The following is a 22,160-nucleotide window of genomic DNA, read 5'->3' on the forward strand; positions in this document are numbered from 1 at the left end:
ATATTCTTTGTGGTTTTTGAATTTGCTAATTATTTTCTGTTTGTTAAATAAAATTTAAGTCTCAATCACTGCCATTATTTTGTGTCTGTTAATCTTCTAGATACAGAGGGAAGTATATCCCCTACTCTGTTGCAGATTAAAATTGCATTATAAAGTGAAAACTGACAGTTTCCATTTCATTGCTGCTTGTCCTTTTTATGTTTTATGCACAGCATGAAGTCAATCTGGCACAGATGGGGATGGCACTATATTTTTTCCCCCCGAAATATACATATATACATACATACATACATACATACATATATAAATGTTTAATAATAATATTTTCTCTTATACAAGAAAATGTAAATGGTGCCACAGTTTGAGAGTAAAAAGACCGGCATCTCTCAGGAGCCTAACACTCACCACAATCACTCTCCACAGTAGTATATTTGACTAACATCCCGCCATATACTATATGAATAACAAAGGCAAGGGCTTTTAGTAAACAGCTATAACTCACAAAGAAACTGTTTAGAGTCGTGGTATGTAGACCTGGCCACAGTGAACATCATCTGTTATTTACTACCCTGTGGGCCTGGCTCTAATGCAGCACTGTTTTATGCTCCACTCCAATAGGCACAAATACAAGCCATGACGTCCAGACATGAAACAGGCTGTCGTTCTTGGCCAAGTGTTCTCAGAGGTGAGAGGCAAACACACAACCAGGGTCTGTGAAAGTGACATTAATACAGTATATCTCACTGGTGTCGGTGTACACGCAGACTTTCCACTCAGACCTCTCAGTGAACCTGGCTGCCGGCCTTCTGAAGGCTTAAGGGCTTGGCAGACTTATGTGAACTGTGTTGTGGTATCTCTTCTAGACAGCTGTTTGGTCAAACATGCACAACGTCTATTAAAGGTATCAAATTTGTATTCTGAAAAAGTGCGACACTATCAGTTTTGAATATTAACCAGACATCAGACCGTCTGGATTTGAGCTTGTTTCTCTGTTGTTGCTGAGGCTTTAAGCTTTTGGTGTTCAGCGTGATGTAAAATCTTTTCCTTCGGTGTCAAGGGACGGACTGGGAGTGCAATTATATCAAAAAGTCCAACTTTGTTCTGACTCCAAAATATCAATCCAGAAGTTTAAACCTCACACTCAAATTTGGAACTGATGAAGACACAGGTGAAGGTGACTGTGATGCTGTTAGTAATCTGTGTGGAGACACTGAGTACTGCTGCCCCCCAGTGGCCAGAAATATGTCCTGCATGCACAGGACAGAAAAAATCAGATTACGTCAAATGCTTTCATGACTCTTAATTTTTTTCAGCTGCCCATTGTTACGTTCCTCAGTTAGTCCAGGGGATGAGGGAAAGCAACAATATTGTTACCCATGCCTGAGGAAGAGACAGCAGTCAGAGACAGTGACTATTAATTAAATTTATTTACTTAAATGAACAACAAAATAGTAAATCAAACACAAAAGCAAAACTAAAAAGATCAGCGCTGAATATCATGCTCTAGTCCCTCTGGACGGAGCAAAGATGCATGGTGTGTGCGTCCACAAGTTGGCCCACACTGGCCCACACTGGCCCCGGCCATGTGCACACCTCCAGCTGATATACTGCTGATGAGGACCAAGTGGACTCAGGTGTGGATGATCCATGGGTTAACCAGAAGTGCACAGGGGACCCTGCAGAGAGAGCAAAAGACACATAACAGACATATACCGGCACGTAACACCCATTTAATATCTTAACATGTTTTTACTGTTTGAATGAATACTTTAAAGCATGACCAAGACATATAAATCTGACCACCTAAAAAGGTTTATATTCTGCTTTTGTTATTTTTCTATTATATATTAAAATCAATCAGAAATGTTTCATGGGTTCAAAATATATTTTACACATCATTTTTTCCATTAGTCAAACTACTATTTTTTACAATCACCAATGAAGCCTCACATCCAAGTTATAAACTTCTGATTGTACCATAATCACACATAGATCTCTCTTCTTGCTTGTCATCATTTGCATGCACACATAATTAGCACATTAAACACAAGGACTTACACATATTGTGGATAATCACGTTATTGAGATGATGAACAAACACCCACAATTAGCTCCCAGCCAATGAGTGTAAAGATCCCAGTAAAGGAAACAGCCAGTGGGATGGATGTATTTCACATTAAATTCCTGTGGGTGGTAAATCTTATTATATTCCAGGCACTGAATCCAATATATCTGCTATATGCAGCGTCTGACTACGGGAAAACTGCACCAGTGTTTTGATTTGGTGTCTCTCCGATTGTAGCTGAAGGCGACAGTATAACTACAGCTCCACACCGGAAACTTAAACTTTTGCTTTGTCAGTCGACGCTAAATTAAGCAGCCCAGCAGCCACAGAATGAAAACCAATGTCAAATGTTGCAGTTCTCCTGCAGCAGAGTCCAGCTCAGTGCTGTGGATGAGAGACTGAGGGAATGCCAGGCAGCCCAGTATGATCTAATTTATTTGCATAACATCATCTAGCTGTGCAAACATTTCAGCTGAATATAGACAGATGTGGTATCATAGCACACATAAACACATTCAGTGTTTAGATCTTATCCTAAGGCTGAAAGGAATTAAGCAGCGTGGCATTACAAGTGATTATGGCCTCTGATAACTTTTCATTATATAGTTTATTATACGCCACATTAATTTGCAATTAATTCACATGATAATTACTCCCTTCATACATCACTTCAACACACAGCAGAGGCGACTGCCTCTAAATGCACTTGCTGCACTGAAGAAATGAGGCAAATTTTAGTCAATGGATTATTACAATGTGCCACTGTGAAAGCTTATTAAGTTATCTTTAGGTTTAAACATAATAAAAACCAAGTGCATTCACAATATTTACTATGCATTGCCTGTGTAGTAGTGCATATATCGGCAGCATTAATAAAGAAGTCCTACTTTCGCGGCTGCTCCAGAATCTGCAGTTATTTGGCTCTTGGCTTTGGAGTTGAAGAAAAAAAAAACACTAGTGGTTGTTCAAAAGTGCATTTATTAAAGTCATTCTTTTGGCACTTCAGTTATCATCATTGGTCACACATAGTTAACATAAAACAAAAGTGAGCATCTCAAATAATAAAAAAAAACTGTTTTGTCAAATTTACTGCCCAGCAGAAATTCAATATGTTATAATGATGAACAGAGCAGTTTTCTTTAGAAAAGTGTAAGCGATGGTGATTGTCTTCTCAGTAAGAATAGCAGTAACACTAAAAAAGACTAGAAAGGCTTTTCATTAATGAATAAATAGAATTCCCATTTACTGAAATTGCAGTTGAGTTTCAATTTTGAATTTGCATTTACAATTAAAAAAAACTTAAACTTCAAGGGTAAAAGATAATACTGTGATAATCAGAGATGCTCACAAATTGTTTCATTAGGACATTATTACACAATTCAATGGATAAAATATTCACATAAAGGTGACGTAGAGTATAAAGAGATATAAAAAAAAACATGCAGCACCAAGTTGAGACTACAAAGCATGAGACACAAAGCAGCTTTGGCAACGAGATTTTCTTTAGGAAAAGGAGAAGAAAAAAGTTTTATTTCAACAGCTCAAGGCATAGTCAGTATAATGAAACACTTTGAACATGCAGTAAGCTTTAAATTCTTTAAAAATGTTTAAAAAATTACTTATTATAAACTGACAGAAAGGGGTTCAAGGAGTATATTAACTTTTATTTCAAGTTAAAGGTAAACAATGGAGAATATTGTTAAATCACTCCTCCACTCTGGTGTTCTCCTTGGCTATGTCACTAAGGCCCAAAATATTGCTCCTAATGCAATCTCTCAGGCACTGTATCATGTAGACTTATTTTACCAGGTGTCTGATTTCATTTCGAAGTTAAAATCTGATCTGGCTGCTTGTTTTGGCAGTTGTACCGGGTTAGATTTCAATCCTGACTTAGCGTCTTAGGGTTAGACTTCTTCACAAAATAAATGCATCTGTTAGAGTAGTCTTTTACACACGTGTCCAAAGTTCTGCCAGCTCCACTCATGGGTGCTAGTGCTTTCTCTCGAGGTAATTTGAGGGAACCCATCCTTTCCTTGGCCTGCCATTGTCCAGAACCTTGCAGTACCACCATCCATTGGGGTTTCTTTCAAGAACCTCGAGACTCGTCCCCTCTGGAAATCCCATGGTCTCCTCATCTCCATGGTAATCTGCTATGGAGACGTACACCTCTCTGAGGTTGTTGTGGATGATGTGGGGCTTGGGTTTCACTGTGGATACAGGAAGGGCATTCTTCTGTAAGCTGAGGCTAAGGGACTCAGAACTACTGGTACCGGATATGTTCCTGTTGGGGAGGGCTATATTGTTTGGAGCAAGGCTGCGTGGCACAGTGCCAAATGAGGCATTGCGTCGCACTGTGGGACTGGCACGTGGGTGGTCTGTTGAGTTGAGGGACTCGTTTCTCCTGAGAGAGCCCACAGGGCTGGGACCATCTCTTATGGGGGCAGAGATAAAGACTGACTGAGGTCTGACAACCTGCTGCTGTTTGGTGCTATTCTGCTTCAGTGAGCCAAAAAAGCTGGCAGGTTTGGAGAGGCCACCTGGAGGCTTGGAGGGGATAGGTGGGGTGACCTTCTTTAGGTTTTGGTTGATGTTGTTTAACGCTCGCACCCTTTGTTCATTCTTCTCCAAGCTGTTGGACTTACTGAGGCTTCCAGGTTTAGTTGGGGTGCCATCAGATTCAGACCCTGCTATGTCCTCTTGTTGTCTGATTGGCTCCAGGTAGTAAGTAGGAGCCCATCCCTCAGTATTTCCCCAACGGATATACCACCAGCCACTCTCCTGCTTTTCCAACACCTCCACCTCCACTCCTGCGGGGAAGCTGAGCTCAGACTCCTGGACCTTCTCATAAGGATCTGTGGTACGATACAGGCTGCAACTCTCCAGGTCAGAATCTCCCCGGCTACCTTTAGAGTAGATGGAGGAGAGATCGGATGTGCTCTGAGAAGAGAAGGAGTCTTCAGATGAAATGACAGAAGCTGTTTCTGAGTCCTCTCCTTTGGTTTTGGCGCCATTCTTCAGCTGCCCAGTTGGACGGAGCTGTTTTCTCAAAGTGCTGATGTCCATTTTCTCTGCACTGGATGCCTTGGCCAGCTGTGGTTTAGGCCTCACCACTGGCCTTAGTTTAGAGGAAGACTTAGTGTAAGAGGATGCCTTGCTTTCCTCTAGGTCTTTCTTAGGTCTGGACAGATCTGGGGTGGATTCAGTGGAGGCAGATTTAGGACTGGATGTCTCATCAGCTTTGGTTGAAAATGGGCTCCCATTTAAGTCAATTTTGAGCTTGTTACCTGCAGGTTTCAATCCACCTGATGTTGGGTTTGCAGTCTTGCCTGTTTCTGACAAGACACTTGTCTTGGAAGAATTAGAGTCTCTGCTGCTTTGTCTCTCTGGGATATCCCTGAAAGGCCGGAAGCCATCATTTTCATAGATACACTCTTCCTCTCCGTCTGCCTCTGCCTCGTGCCCATCTTCGAATGACTCACCCAACTTGAAGGAGGCACTGTGGAGTGATGAGGCTGGAGAAGGCTTAGAGGATAGATGAGATCCTTTCTCAGAGGAGGTGTCCTCATTCTTTCCATCCACCAAAGATCCTTCTCCCCTCAGAAATTCAAACTCAGACTCCATATCCAGATCACCAATGGCAGGAACATCATATTCTGGCTCTTCATACACTGGCCTGCCAGGAGACACGGGAGACTCTGGGGCCTCAGACCCAGGACTGCTAGGAGGTGCAGTCTCCACAGAGTCCTGTTTTTTGACAGGTGGAGCTGGTGGTGGAACCTTTGGGCGGCACAGAGTGCTTGTTCTACGATTCAGATTGGGCTTCTTACGTTTGTCGATGTAGGAACAGGGAGCCCAGCCCTCCTTCTCCCCTATCTGAACATACCACCAACCCCCAGAGTTCTTCTCAATGACCTAAAAAACATGTTCAAAAAGATGATTTATGTGAAGTTTGAACAAGTCTTTGTCTTAGTGAGGACATACTTACCTCTGCTTTCTGTCCTCCGTTGAAACTGATGCCATCAGATATACAGGACTGGAAATCAGCAATGGTGTAATACTCTGCTTCAACTGTAGGGGGCTCTGGCGGAGAGGGCAACTGAAATCCCTAAGTACAAAGGAGAAAGACTAATAAAACTAACTGCATTTACCCAAGTTCAGTAATAAAGTCAAACTGTATATGTAACTCATATTCCTTTTAATTAATGTTTACATAATAATTATCTACTTATGTATAAATATTATTCTTTGAATTAATCCACTGCAGTATGCTGCACCTTTAATTAGGAGTACAACAAATGAATTTATAATTGAATAAATGTATATTGATGTATTTGTAGCCTTGCGGTGTGTTATGTCTTTTTCAGTTTTCAAGCTCCATGATCTAAAATAAAATAATTAACTGACTGACTGACTAGAATATCAAACAGCCTCACCAAGGTTGCATCTCTCCGAGGAGGAGGTTTTTGCCTGAGGACAGGAGAACCTGTAAAAAAATCATATACAGTTGCTTTTTACATTTAAAAAATAGACTTATATAAGAATGTCTGTCAACAATGAAAGGTTTTCAACAAGCGAAAACATTCACTGTGACATGACTCACCAATTTCCACCCGATGAGGGGCAATTCGGGCCACAGCTGGCGAAGCAGGCTCTGCTTTGCTTTTTCCATCCTGTGGGGTATTAACGGGGCTGGGGTCAGTGCAAGGGATCGGCAGGCTGATCTCCTTCCTGGCGACCTGAGGGCTCTCTGGGACACCTTCTGCCTGCACATCTTTCTCACTCAAGGCCTTCTTGTTAAGCAGGTTGCTGATCTCCATTATGTTTCCGATGATCTCAACTGGGCCCGTCACCGTCTTTTTACGTGGAGAGAGGTCATCCTTCACCTTCTTGAGGTAAGAAGCTGGAGCCCAGCCCTCCTTATCTTGGTACCTGTGAAAATGGAAAATCATCAAGAGTTTGTAATGAATAAATTAACAACACTGTCTGGTCTAAGGCGTAGTCAGTATAATGAAACACAGGCGTACCTGATAAACCACCAGCCCTCCAGATTCTTCTGAATCACCTCCACAATCACTCCTTTCTCAAAAGCAATTTCATCTTTGCCCTGGCTGGTGTAAGGCTGCACTGTTATGTACTTCTCTTCTGCCAAAGCCAGAGAATGACAAAAATGTTAAGACCCCTGAAAACAAATTAATCATGGCAAAAGAGAAGAAATTCTATGAATCACTTCTATAGACTGCACTGAGGCAGCACACTGAAAATTTGTATTATCCATAATGATTCCTCTTGTGCTAGTTTGGCACCAATTGTGTGATATGATACTGGAGCAGAGGTGTGTCTTTCTTTAACTGGATCTGATTTCTGGCTGTTGGTGCAGCTGCCATATGTGTGAGTCGATGTGTTCTAATGTTCTTTGGCACATGGAATTTGTCAATAAATGTTTTATGAAACTGAGAAAACTTTATAATGTAGCGAATAACTACAGGACATAATTAATTCCTGCCATTGTATATGCTGTAAACTTCTCTGGAGTAACACAGATTGGGTGTTGTATAAGACAATTGTCCAGCAATGTATGTCATTTGTTATCATGAGCAATGCATTGTGTCAGTGTTGTATTATGACTTCTAGTCTAATTCCTAAAACAAATAAGGACCACTGGGGCATCCTGGTGGTAGAAAGTGGGTTCACACTGTTTGAGTCTGCCTTAAATGTAATAGTCATTGGCTGTTCATCCTATCCAAAAACATCTTTCAAGGCAAGTGTCCTAACAGTGTCCTTGGCCTGGTGACAGGAAGCCTCTACTACCTCAGCACATAATGGTAAGCAGAGGCACCATGATGATTTATGCATTCCCATGAGGCCGAGGGGCAGAGCAAAGTCATCGCTTCCTGTCATTATGGCAATTCCTGTCTAAACGCGAAGAGTACAGAGAGAAGAACACACACAAAATCCTGCACTGTATGCTGTCCTGCCAGCCAGTACACAGGAATCAACACTGTTATTCCATTTTCCTTTTTCTCCACCCCCATCCAAGGTGGTGTAAGAGCTGACTGGCTGTGGGATAGAAAGTCCCTTTGCTTGCACAAACTCCTCGGGCAAAGGGTTTTTCTGTATGCTTTATTTTCCTTTTGCTTGGTTCTTCCGGCCTCTTTGTGTTGAGGGCTTCTAGATCGTTTTTCCTTTCACCAACCTCTTTCAAACAATATCCAGCCATGCAATGAAGGGAAATTCTGAATCAGATGTTATGTTAACCACAACATGCATCGCCTGCATCAATGTTATAAATTATTCATGCGGAGTCAGCAAAATATCAGACCTTTTTTCTTAAAAAAAAAAAAAAAACACACACACACAAAGCTGAATTTCAGTCATAGGGTGGAAACAACTCTCCCTCTACTCCAGAGAGCAACACACTCTTGCCAAGTTCACAGTTTGGGCTGAACTCAATAGCCTGTCCTCACTCCTCTGTCAGCAATCCAAATGCATCTCCTGTGAAAAAAATCAAACCTCTAGTCTCAGGAGAACATGCACAAGTTTGTGACTGAATGTAATGTTCTTGCTATATATGTGGGAGATTAATAAGGCTCTTTGTTTATCAGGCAAAATTGGTTGCTATCAGCATCACAGCAGGGTAAATGTCTCTGCCACACTTTGGTAGAACACACACTCATTAGAAATCTACATACACGTTTCATTTGCTCATAAAAAAAGCGAAATATGGCTCTAAAATGCAGAATAAGGCATTCCAAAGTGTATTACGTATCTGCTTTAAAATGAGTGGGTAGCTTTTTTTTAACCTCTGTGATTCTGAGAAGATTGGTTCTGGCAGTCAGTGTGTAATTTTAACGAAAGCGCTTACATGGAGCAATTTTGTAACATAATTTGAGCTTAGCATCAATAATTGGCGTATTAAAAAGTTGCTGATTTCACCTTTGCTTTCCAGCCTAATTTTATATTAACATCAGTTAGTGGTTAGTTGTGGCTCATGATAAATGCATTTTCTGGAAGACAAGACTGGATGCAAGACTTGATAAATGTGTGCATGTGGAGAGGGACAAGTTGATTCATGTGATAAGAGACAACAAATAAAGAGAGGGGGTGAGGAGAGCTATAACAAAGGGAGGGTGGGAGGGAGGGAGGGAGGGAGGTGATGCAGCGTCTGTCTCAGTTCACCTCGGCTCTGCTGCCTGCTGATGACACCCCCCAACGTCCATCTCCGGTCCAGCCTCTTCAGATGAGCCTTATGTCGCTTAGTAACTGACACGCACACATGGTGACCAGACAACAAACAAACAAACATGGAGACATGAAGAGCAGGCACAAATGTTACACACAAACACACAGCACAAGGATTTGACATGGATCCAACCCCAAAGACCCCTGTTATTAGAGAGCCCCATTATTAGCTACATGGAGGACATAAAAACGGGACCACAAAGAAAAACATGGTGGACAGTTAAGAGTGGATGGATGGAGGTTACAGAGGAAGTGTTAAACCAAGACATCTTCTCTGTGGCTTGTAATTAGGATGTTGTTAGCATGGTTTTCCCATCCTGTTGCGTTAGAGCATCTGGGACACACATTGCTGCAGCAGGAATTCCTCCCAATTAATAGAGCAGGTGAGAGCTGGAGATGTGCGCCACAGAAGGTCTATATTTCTTTATGTTGTGCAGGTAAAACAGCGGAAATAGTCATAATTCCTGCCGTCTGACAGATCTCGTGTAACAAGCCAAATATTCTTTTTATGGTCTTTCAATGATGGAAATATCAGACAGAAAGAACGTAAGACACATTAATATTAATGAATCTTTCCAGTTGTTTATGTAAATTTAAAAAAAAAGCTCCACAAAACACAGGAAATTTAAATTTGGGAATGGCTCATTATGTGTTGTTTAACTTTTCCGAGGCTAGATTTTGGTTCAACAAGTGAGATACACTCCAAGGTGAGAAATCCTAGTAGGAAGAGAGACTTTAAACATTTTTCTGTCTTTATGCTAAGTGAAGATACCCAACTCCTACCATTAGTGTGGTATTTATCATATATACTGCCTGCTAGGGAGCACACAAGCTTTTCCCCCCCAGAAGCAATAAGTTAATTTTTGTTTAAAATATGAGCAAAGTGTGGAGAGGGATGTGTGTACACATTCTAAGCTTTTAACATGTCCGTTTTAGTTGCATTTCAAAATCCAGTTTTCCAGTGAAATGTGCTCTTTTCTGTGACAATGTGGTGGCACACTGAGAGATGACGACTACAGAATTGACAAAGAGATGCTTTATGAGGTTCATGCCATTCCTATGACTGACTAGACACATAAACACTAATTACACTGACAGATTGTCCTTCCCGAAACCTGCTGGCAGCACAACCCAGCTAACTCCTGCAGAGTAGATAAGAGTGCTGGGTGCAGACGTTTGCATTTAGGTATTTGTGTGTATTAAAATAAATACTGCACAGAACTTTAAAATGTGGTAGAACAGTAACTCTGCATAGACTCTTGTATTCTCTCACTCCCTCCATCCTTGAGTCATAAGATATACAACACCGAGGGGATCCTGGGTCCCATTGTTGCACCAATTGTACAGAAAAAAAGATGTTTGGCCAGAGTGCTGGAAAATCTTAATGTTTGTTTGGAAGTGTAATATCCAACTTAATTATTTCCGTGCCTCCAGTTTGTTGAGCTTTCTCCTACACAGTATTCTTAAAAATATGCTGCAGTCAGTGCGGTACCTGTCAAAACCATCAGACTGGTGAGTATGTAACACTAATTGAGCTCTATTGGTCTGAGATTAAAATGTTTTCCCCTCTAATACTGAAAATGCCTGAAGAATGAGACAGCTTGAGCTGCTTGTAGGTGGCTGGGTAACTGTATCTGACAGCGCTGTCAAGATGATTGGATGCCGTCTTTATATTCTGGCAAACCAATCTCCACAAAGGTGTGTTTCCTATCAGGATTTTGGATCCATCTCTGACTGCAGTAAGATCACACAACTTAACATCAACACTTATCAGCAATCTACAATCATAAGCAGGATCATGAAATGGTGCAATTCGTGTCACAACTTTCTTTTCCTAAAAAAACATGATTTAAAGAGCATGAAAAATTCAGCTTAATTCAATACTGCTGATAAAAACACATGCTTCTTTCATGAGCTCACTCCATGGCAGTCATATCACTTAATACTGCACTGTCTCTTTCCTGTACAGTGTGTTACTGTACAGACCATCACTTCACAGATTGTGGTTTGGACTCTCCTGGCACTCCTCCTTGTTGTTTACCCAGGTCTGAATTTACACTCTGTTACAGCTTGCTTATGATGGCAGGCAGACAGAGAGAGGTGTTCACACCGGCCCAGCCTCAGCTGTTAGCGTGGGCTGGCAGCGGTGAAGTAGGGTTGAGTTTCCTCCATTTTGTCACAGATCAAAGACTGGGGATTGAGGCCAGAGGTGGCGTCTGTTTGTGCGGTTATATGACAGAGTGTGTGCGTATATATGTGTGTTTGTGTGCATATATATGTGTGTGTGTGGACAGAAACAGGGAGCGATTGCTGTGACTTACTTACCTTCCCCAGTTTTGGATGCGCCCAGCTCCAAGTCATCCCGTGTGCCACTGTGAGAGTTGAGATAGGTAGCGGGCACCCAGCCCTGCTCCTCTGAGGTGCTGACGAACCACCAACCTGTGGAGACACACAGAGGCTGAAAATCACCGGGCTTATGTAGGGGCATACTGATGTTTAACAAACATGTCGGAATATGCATTGTCACAGCAACATGCAGTAATTTAAATGTAAGGAGTTAATATGTGTTGAAATATGTGGGAAAAAAAACACAGATGATGATGTGACTGCAGATTTTCTGGTCTTGATTATCTGATATTTGATAAATATTTCACATCACAGGGACGAGCTACAAATGAATCCGAAACATGAGAAACTTGACTGTGTTGCCAAGAAAATCTATAACTGTGATCGGGGCCAAGAACATCAGAGAGAACATGGCCTGGCTGGAGCATGTATCGTGATGCAGTCTTGTTTGAGCTGCATTTCATCAGGATCCTTCCTGATTTCAGTCAGCAGGACACCACTCAAGTGCTCTTACTGGCCAAAATATCCATTTGCTGTGTTTTGAGCTGATTGGAGTATGACAGCATTGCTCTGACAGCAACTTTATGACAAACACCTCAGCAGGAGAGGAACTCATGCAAAGCAAAGATTTAGAATTTGACCCTCATAAAATGAATAAGTTAAGTGTGTGTCCATATGTGTACTCAACAGAAACCTGTGCTAAATCAATCCCCCTTACATTAGCATGGCTGTGTGAACTCTGAAGTGAAAAAGCTGGCAGAAAAACTGTCCTATGCACGGTTTGCCACACACACATGCTGTTTGTTGTGGTAACGGGAATACAATATGGCTGACAGCTGTCTGGACAACCCATAAAGAGGACAGAATTGTTCCATGACACTTTCACAGCTGGTCCAAACCTCCACTATACATTTTTCTACAGAAGTGCATGTGTGTGTGTATGAGGTAATTTAGTTGCACACAATAATAATGATGGCAACATTATTTGAAGCTATTATGTATAAAGATCTAGTGAGATGAGCTGTAATTATGTCCTTGGTTTTGCAGCCATGCATCACAATTAGACAGGTAGCAATTAACGGCCTCTATAGAAAATGCCATTAGTGGTGTTCCAGGTAAACAAGGATCTACATCAGTGTTTTTGAATCTCCTGCCATGTAGGAAAGTGAAAATACAGGAATCCTTACACCTGGAGTGGTGATACAAATCTGTGTCAACACTGAACAATCCCTCAGAGTCAGAAACAACATGGCTGTCACTACAGTTTACTGATTTCTCCACAGATGATCACAGCATTTGGAATCAGGTCACTTTCACTCAAGCAGTTTCATGTGGTCATGGTTACAAAAACTCAACTTAATTGTTTAAAGTTGCCAATCGCAAATTCTAAAGACTACAACTGAATCAAATCGATTCCCTGGCCATTCAACTATCTGTCCACCAAATGGATCTAGAAGAAGTGCAGCTATCCTGTTGACAGGATAAAGCATGACTCTCTCATCTTTCCAAGCATTTTGTCTTAATCCCCTGTGATTCATATGAAGCCTGATTTATTTAATTGATGAACTTGCTACACAATAGAAAACATTATCAGATGTACACTGTGGATTATTTTGCGTTGAGTTAGGGTGCGTCCACATAGGAGGATGTTGTTTGGCTCTTGAGTATGAAGCTGGCTTGGGCTCAGGGATGTAACAAGCCATGTAATGTGCTCAGTCTTTGCACCAAAGCTTTGGCTTCAACATAACCCCTTGCCAATAAATCACGCAGAGGCTTCAAGCCACAAAGAGCAGAAAATGCTGTCTCTAAACTATTAAAGGTTCCATATGTGATTTGATTAAAAGTGTTTAGTCAAGCTACAACAAACCACAAAATTAGCTCTAGATAGGACATAACGGCATCCAAATTAATACTAATGAACCAGGCTAGCTTGCTGTTTGCAAATGACTTTATTGGCTCATGGTAACACAGGATGCATGAGGTATAGCCTGGTTTAAGCTTAGTCAGCTTAGCAATATCAGCTACATTAAATCAAATGGAACATTACATGAAAGGTCAGCTGGGAGGGGCTGAATGTCTGGGTTCAAAATAATTAAGTAAAAAAATAATACAATTGCAAACTGGTGTTTACACAATGACATTCCATCTTATGGGAAATGTCTCGTCCACTTTAGCAAACTGACACCAGACAGATATGTAAGCAAATAAAAGAACATGATGTTGGAATGCACTTTAATTATAAGCACTTGGCTGTAAGTCTGAATATACACATCAAATTCACGCTGTCACTTTAAAATGCTTGAGCAAATATATAATGTTGCTGATGGCTCGGACTGTATTTTTCAACCATCCCACCATATGGCAGGTGCTTGGGCTGAGTTCACTGAGCCTCAAAAGAAGCAATAAAAGAATCCCCTAAAATGCACACACATTACGCAAGTGCTGATTTCCTGACCATTACAGGTTTATATCAAACAGGTTGCAATTACATAAAGAGTGGGGGCAGAAAACTCTGCCTCACTTCTTTCATCACATCTGTTCTTTTTTCAAAAAAAAAGAAAGCAGCTTTTAGCGACCCTGTTCAGAACATAAATTCATTCAATGTACATGTTATATTTAGGGCTTCAGACTTTAAAAGTCACACGCCTGTAACTGTTATACTATGCCTTGCTTTATGGTAACTCCTGTGGAATATTTCTCCATATGTGCTGGGAGGTGAATGTGAGCCTATTCAACAGGGTTATCATTTGTACATTCTGCATGATGACACAAACCTACAGTTTAGGTCATTACAAAAGAAACAGCTGTTTTGTGGGTCTCCTGCTGCCAAGACAGCAATTTTGCAGAATTACACAATGCCTAACATCTCAATGAAATCATACTGGTTAGTCTGATATTTGTTAACCCGTATTTTTCTGCTGGAAGGTTTAGAAAAAAAGTCTGTGCTATCAGACAAAGGATGACATTACAAATGTGCTATATGAGCTCACGGTGTAATGAAAACAGCAGAGCTCCTGTGAGATGAGAGAATGATGAGGCAAATCCAGCTGCTGAAAGGTGAAATCGCAGATAATGGAAATGAGATTAGGAGACTAATAGCTCTCTTCCCCACATTATCTGTACAGATGTGGGAGAAACAAAGGAAGAAGTCTAGAAATGTCTGTCGTGGTAATGTGTATGAGTGATTTTGACAGTTTCCCAGTGGAAGAGCAGACTATATGACCTACATTTTGTACACATTGCCTGTTATTTTTGCTTTTCAGCTCCCTTTTACCTGCTTTTCTGAACCTATCTCTATAAAAAGTTGAAAATCCTGGAAAGCTGCTCCACAGATTTAACCACAAAGGGAAAAAAGAACGCAGCCAAATGCTGACTGGCAATACACTTTGCTAAAGATTATTCAATATTATGATTAGAGCTACGTTAGTCAACATCCTGACTAAATCAGCTTTTAAAGCTCTTGAGCAGAGTGGAGTTATGTAACATTACACCGTTTTGAGGTTAGTGTTTGCATAAGACAATAGTTAAAAGCCTCTAGAGGGGATCTCATAACACCGTCACAGCATTTAATCGTTACCACATGATTACCACATCATGTCGCAGGAAACCAAACGTTTGTCTGCAACACCAAGAATACAACAAAGTTTACACCTCAGCTGCCCTGAGGAAGTAGTTGGAATGAAGTAGATGCTTAAGAAGTGAGTGTATCAGCTAAATTTAGACAGCACAGAACAAAAAGCTCCAGATTTCACAGTTTGACAAATGCCATCAGTCCATAGGTAACAAAAAATCAGCATAACCAAATGGATCCTTTGCATTTTAACTTATCCCAAGACTCACTGCATGATGATTTTTGTTTCATTCGTTTGTTTGATTATTTTTCAAAAATATGCAGAAATAGAGTTCTGGCAGCTCGGCGTCACATGTGGTATCAACAATGAGCAACACAAACCACTTGCTATTGCTGTATTTTCAATTGTTTTGCATGAATATGCTAATACAAGATAAAACAAACTGCTGAGAGGGATAGTTCTATTTTATTTATGTAAACAGATGCTTACCCGCAGATTTTTATGGCTCTTATAAAGTTGTCCTCATAATCACACTTAACCTACAGCATAGTATATCTCACCGCTGCAAGCACAGATACAGCAGGGCAGATGTATAATCAGAGCGGACAGTAATAAGCTCTATTTGTCTCTGTATCTGCCATCTGGAAACTCTATCAGCTTTAAGACCCCGTGGTTCATTTTTACTGTAATCAACAACAGATTCTCAGCTGTAACAAAGAAACTCAATTTACGCAACTTTGCTCTTTTTCTAAGGTGAATGGAAAACCTATAAAACAAACCTGAAGTCTCTGAATACAATCAATCAAGTCGAATATTCAAGCACTGGCACACATTATGACAGCACGGTGCACTCATCTCTGCACATTTATCACTTAGACAAATAGGCTTGAAACTGTAATGAAATTTGAAATCAACATTGCCTTCTGAGTCGCAAAAGAGCTCAACAAATGCAGCATGAATATGAGAACCACAGATTCAGCAGCACAAGAAAGCTTGGCTTTTTTTTTTGCGACCTGAAATGATGAGGAATGCAGGGGCTCAGCAGTCCTGCAGATATCTGACACCACTGTTGAGTAGAGCAGGAGAAAACCCCATTCATTTCCAGCTTCTGTATTTATTAACAGTAGATCCTGTATCAAAGCACAAGGGGGAAGGCATCCAGCCCAACACACACGCTTCCAGTTTTCATAAAACACTGGGTTTCAATTACCTGGGTGGCTGGTATGAGGGGGGGGAGGGGGAGCGAGAACGGGACAAAACGACTTTCAAGAGCTAATGTTGACCTAAGGAACGACCTTCACTCAGCGTCTGAAAGGATCCCCTCATGGTCTGGACGAAGCTGTAGCCCACAGCCTGTAGGCTCCACTGATTTGGAGACACAGCAGTCCTTGAGCGTCTGGGCGCCCACCCCTTAAAACGTCGGGTTAACTCAATGGTCAATTCTTGAGTGAGTGAATGAGTGAGAGGGAGAGGGAGAGGGGTACCTTTCTGGCTCCACAGACTGAGTCCTGTACACTATTATTACTAAGTACTTAGACTCTGTTATGGCTCCATTTTCTGTGTCTCTGTGTTGTGATAGAAAATAAAGTAGAAGAAGCCTGAAAAGCCTGTTACAAACATCCCATTTGAGTTTCCATTATCTAAAAATACACGGACACGGTTAATTTCTTGAGATGGTCATTAGTAGTTCCTATGTTAGGCTCAAAGAATGTGAAGGATGGGGATCACACTCAGTGGATAATGTGTCTTCCATCTGGTGCAGCAACTTCTGCTTAAAAAAGACATTTAACACTTGGCAGCTTTCCTCTATCATGTCTTTGGTGCTTCATTGACAAGAATTATAGGGTTTTTCCTCGATTATACAAGGAAACATGGTCTTGCTGAAACTGCACATACCAAACTTGGAAACAGAGGGTTTGAGCACTTGAAGCTCAACACGAACCTCGCCTTTATTCCACTGCACACAGAGACAGAAAAAACATCGAGTAAACATAATGCAGTCGCACTCAGTGTTTGAAGCTGAGTTCTCTCAGTCTCTTAGTTAACTTGGGACAATACAGAGGAAAGTGAAATGCCATTCTATCTGTGCAGGATGGATAAGATCTCTGATCCTCCTTGTTTAAGGTACACTTCATTACATTGCCAGAATCTGTGTTTCAAATCCCTGACAGCAGCTGTGCCAGTCAGCACTAAGCAAAGTGATTCACATGCTCATTCAGTGTTATTTCTTGAGTTTGGAAGTTGTTTTCTGAGATTTTCTTGTTCATATTGGAACAACATGAATACTACAAACAGTGCTTTGTTTTTGACAAAAACACATCAGGTTGGATGACTTTGGAAAACATGGATTATATTTTACGGGTGTCATATGCAATCAGCTTTTTTAGGTTTAAGTCCTTCTGTCGGTAAAAAGCCCTACATGCTGCTCGCAAGTTTCTAGACAAAAGTCAGTTGCTTCTATTGTTACCCTTATTTATAAATTGTCAAAATAATTTTATAGGCAGCTTTAAATTTTACAGGGATAATCCCTTCAGAGTAACATTAAGCTGTGTATTTGAACTGAACTCCAGCTGAAGCTCTCTGAACATTGAGCTCCTGCTGAGCTTAACCCTGAGATCATCTTGTTTCCAGCCTGAAGCTGGAGAGAGGAGAGACGTTATTGTAGTAGTGCTACATTTTTTCCATGTGAAGGTAAAGCAGACATCCTGCACATCAATCATACCATGCTGAGGGCCAGATCCCGTTTAATCTGCATGCAGCCTCTGTGGGCTTTAAGCCAGTCAGTCGAACATCACCTGCAGGAACACCCCTGTTACCTTCCATAGCTTTGTCTAACATTTATCCAATATTATCGTAGCAGCAGAAATATAAACATACAGTATATAGGGGGTGCCTGGGACCCTGGGGGAGATAGAGAATGTTGTCACATCCAAAACAGACAGGCAATCCACATAACATAGCCTTGAATGGAGACATTAAACCCTGACTTTGTCCACACAGAGGACAAAATGCTCCACACTGCCTGCAATAAGTACAATATTTCCGCAAATGCCTGCAAATTATTTTTTTTCTTTCCTACACGCTCCATTAAAGGGCAAAGTTTAAACCACAGAATACAGAGCATTTGAACTGACCAACACAGCAGCTAGCTAAGCTTTAGTTAACATCTCTCCAATACAGTATATACTGAGGAGGCATCCTGGAGGATCCATTAAGCCATTATAATGAACCAACCTCTCTGAACCACTAACTTTGGCAGGAAATTGCTTTTTCCATTTTCTCCCAGAGTTCTCCCTGCACTCCTCTCTCCTCCTGAGCCAGCATCTCCCCCTGGCAGACTCTCATAAAAAGACAAATAAAATAGCAGCAGAAGGACCAAGGACAGAATTAGTAATTTTAAAACATATTTTGTTTCTTCTCACATTAGATTGATCCTGCATTTTTTATGGATGTGGGTTGAATAAGGAGAAACTGAATGTTACAACAGAACATGTGGCACTCATTGATCTCTACTGCTTCAAACCCAACAAACTAGTGCTCGGTATAAACTACAGTAACAACTGAACAACACACACACACCAACAACACAAACAAACTGTATTGTTGAAGCCAGTGCAATGGAAAATACTTGCTTGACTCAGGGCAGCAGGCTTGAAAAGTGAAGAAAGCTGAGTTGACCTAGATTCACTGCCCTGTCAAAGACATATATTATCTAATCCAAGGTAAGGAAAAGTCGATAACTGTGCTGGGCAGCAGCCACAGCCAATGTCTACGGTACAGTAGCTTTAACAGCAGGACTTCTGTTGAAGGTCTCGGGTGACTGGCAAAAATAATACAGAGCTTCCATTTCTAGATCTCTCAGTGTTTAACTCGTATTGCACACCTTTATGCAAAGAAATCTCACACAAATCCAATCAGACACACAATGCTGATACAAAATTAGTTGGCAACAAGACAGGGGTTTTTCCACTCACATACTCTGCAGGGGGACTTAAGCTGCTTTAAATCCATACAGGCCTTTTATCATAACAAATGCAGCAGACACTTTTAGTACCTCTAACTCAGCACATTCACTACGTAGCTCTGTAATACGCCGATCAATCTGTCAGGAACCATTAAAGGGTTTGTACTTATCCTGCAAGGGAATGGATGCTAAATCAAATGAGCTCTGAAATCTTCTTAGCACACACCTGGTCTTGTTAGTATTGGCAAAGTGATGCGGAGTGATGTAACACAACCAAATGGAGCAGCTTTAGTTGACTTCCATTGCAGGAGGTGTTGAGATTTAAGCTAAATGCTAGCTGTGCTCCTGGAAATGGTCTCTATAGAAAAAACAGAGCCCTGTAAGTGTCGGTGTGTAATAAAACTGCCAAACAGCCTCAGGATGTGTTTTAAAAGGCCTGCATTCTACTGTTTTGATTTCACAAGAGAATCCAAATGAGGAATGAATAAAAGAGTGGCAACACAGAATGGAGAAATAAAGCAATAATAACAGGAAACAAAGTTACAGGAAACCTGGAAATCATAACTCTGTGATGTGACGTGCCTGCAGATCAGCCGTTGTAGCTTTGCACAGTGGTCAGTGGAGGGGCCTCTGCTTAAAACCAGAGGACCGTGGCAGTTCAAATTCAGGGAGGAAAGCGCTCATATAAGGCCCCCGATAAAAGGACTTCAAGGTGTTGGAATATCCGCCTCACTGCGACTCCCCATTGGGTCAAAATCCTACTGGAGCATGGAGTAAAAACAAATACACCGACCCGAAGGCAGGGCACGTGACACTTCAAAGCGATCCTGCTCTACGGACCCTCTTCCCTAAGGCCAGTGTGGCACTCACACCCATCATGAAACCCAAGTCCAATTGCCTTCCTGGACCTCCATCTCTCTTTCCCCCATACCTCCCTCTAAAGAACACATGAGTTCCATTACTGTTTTACTGTCTCAGCACACCATTAAAGCTGAATGTCAGACCTTGTTACTGCACCTATACCTCTACAGTCAGCCCTGTTGCTTTATATGACAAATTTCATTTAAGAAAAAAAAAGGATTCAGGCAGGTGCTCAGACCTGAGTCAGTCAGTGACATCTGACCAAATTTTCTAATTATATTCATTTCAAAATGAATGTATAGTATGGGAGCCTTCATTAGCATGCTACTGACTTGTTAAGCATTCAAAATCGAATCACATACACCCTAAAACACAAATTTGGCCCTCCCTGCTAGCTCTTTCCAGAGGTTAAACAGCTGACTAAGGATTCTCTGCAGCTGGCATTTGTAAATTCGGCATGTCTTTCTGGCTTTCCATTAAAGTGAGGTGGAATAATTAATATGAGTCTGGAAGACATTCCTCTTACTCGAGGCAACATTCTGGCCTCCGGCCTAAACCAACAGTGGGAAAAAACAGGGCTGACTGCAGGCCAAAGCGAGCCTCCAGATGGGGCTGAGTAACAGCTAGCAGGCTTTGGACAAAGGAGGTGAAGGGGTTGAGCTCAGAATGTTTCAGTAACTTTTAAGTGAATCAGTTGGTGCCGAACATGTACGACCATTGTTGTGTGTCTTTGTTTTGGTTACTCACCACTCTCGCTCTTTTCGATGACGTCGACCACCTCGCCTGCTTGGAGGCTGATTTCTGCAGGCTCTTGTTTCTCATAATTGGCCACCACCACATATTGTTCCAGGAGCATGGGGTCCGAAGCATCCAGACCTGGAGTTGATGGAAAAAAACATGCTGTCAGCCAGCTGCCAGCCATAGGTCCACGAGAACGGTTGCTGGGCACTCGCTGTGCCATAGGCCACTTTGTCTTTAGAGCTCAGCCAATCACAATATTCACAGAGTTCAGTGCATCTTCCCCAGATTCTAGCCATAGAGCTGCATCCCCTTCCAGCCCAACATCTAGGAAGATGCTGGAAGTCTAGTGGAAGACCCTCCTTCCAAAAAGCACAGGATCAGGCAGTAAACTGCAAAAAATCCATTCTGTGTTACTGAGGGGACCTCATCCTTATTGTCCGACAAAGCTGACTCCAGGCCGGTACATGCAATAAGACACATGAACAGAGTCTAAAGAAGAGCGGCAATGAAAAAGAAGAGGGAGGTGTAGCAGTGACAGAAAAGTGAGCTGAAGCCAGCTGAGGACAGGACAGTGGAGTGGGAGAAAGAAATGGTTTCCCTTGGAAAATAAACCATCTGCTAAAAAGCCTCCTTCAGTTGGGGCTGGAACTGGAGGAAGAGTAGGGGGTTGTGTACGCCAATCATAAGAGTCGGGACTGGGGGCCTTAAATAGAACCAGATGAAGGGGCTGGAGCAGTGCTTGGAGGGATGGCCCTCTGTCTCTCTGAAACACTAGAGCTCTGACTACAGCATGCTGCTCAGCCAATGGAAATCTTCCTTTCTCTACTCCACTGAGTTAACCATGTAAGCACCAGCAGTGACTTAGTTTTTCATTTGGTTTGTGCCTTGCTAACTGGGTCAACATCTATCACGTGCCAGATTTTGTTTTACTAACTAACAACAGGAATGCCCTTCTAAAGACAAAAGCAGATGTTTTCATTTATGAAGGCATCTAAAGAACTGGTGCGTTACCAACACCCACAACATTAACTGAGCCCGGCTGAGGTATTAATCATGAAAAATCCTTAAAACAAGCATAACTGAAAGAACTAAAGCAGATCTAAGAACTTTCTGCTGGAATTAAGAGACACACCAGCTGACGTTCAGTTCACACATTAACAAGAACTTCTGCTGACCACCGAGTTCAAAGCTGCAAACAGAGGGGGCTACTGGGTGCACGCTTTAGATTACATCTGCTAACCACAAACACCACTGCTACAGCAGATATGTTCTTTTATGGTCTCTTTGCTTCACATCAGTTTTCTGTAAGGCTGTGTGAGCTGACTCACATAAATAAGCAAATATTTCAAGAAAAAAATTTGTAAAAAAAACC

The 22,160-nt window shown here is 41.6% G+C and overlaps 1 protein-coding gene across 2 annotated transcripts in view; it reads right to left on the minus strand.

The window, feature by feature from the left end:
• Positions 1–3,026: 3,026 nt before the first annotated feature.
• LOC114446873 (SH3 and PX domain-containing protein 2A-like) overlaps positions 3,027–22,160 on the minus strand; it is a 47,003-nt gene continuing 27,869 nt past the window's right edge. Inside the window, exons 7-14 of one of the 2 annotated variants that reach the window (XM_028422740.1) lie at positions 20,795–20,923; positions 11,630–11,743; positions 9,242–9,325; positions 7,090–7,207; positions 6,666–6,994; positions 6,499–6,548; positions 6,051–6,170; positions 3,027–5,977 (exon numbers count right to left, since the gene is read on the minus strand). In XM_028422740.1, the coding sequence (XP_028278541.1) occupies positions 4,055–5,977; positions 6,051–6,170; positions 6,499–6,548; positions 6,666–6,994; positions 7,090–7,207; positions 9,242–9,325; positions 11,630–11,743; positions 20,795–20,923 (2,867 nt within the window). In that variant the 3' untranslated portion in view covers positions 3,027–4,054. The remainder of the gene's footprint in view (positions 5,978–6,050; positions 6,171–6,498; positions 6,549–6,665; positions 6,995–7,089; positions 7,208–9,241; positions 9,326–11,629; positions 11,744–20,794; positions 20,924–22,160) is intronic. The other variant, XM_028422742.1, reaches the window with a different exon arrangement.

This window comes from Parambassis ranga, chromosome 15 (assembly GCF_900634625.1).
Source record: "Parambassis ranga chromosome 15, fParRan2.1, whole genome shotgun sequence".
Taxonomy (NCBI): Eukaryota; Metazoa; Chordata; class Actinopteri; family Ambassidae; genus Parambassis; species Parambassis ranga.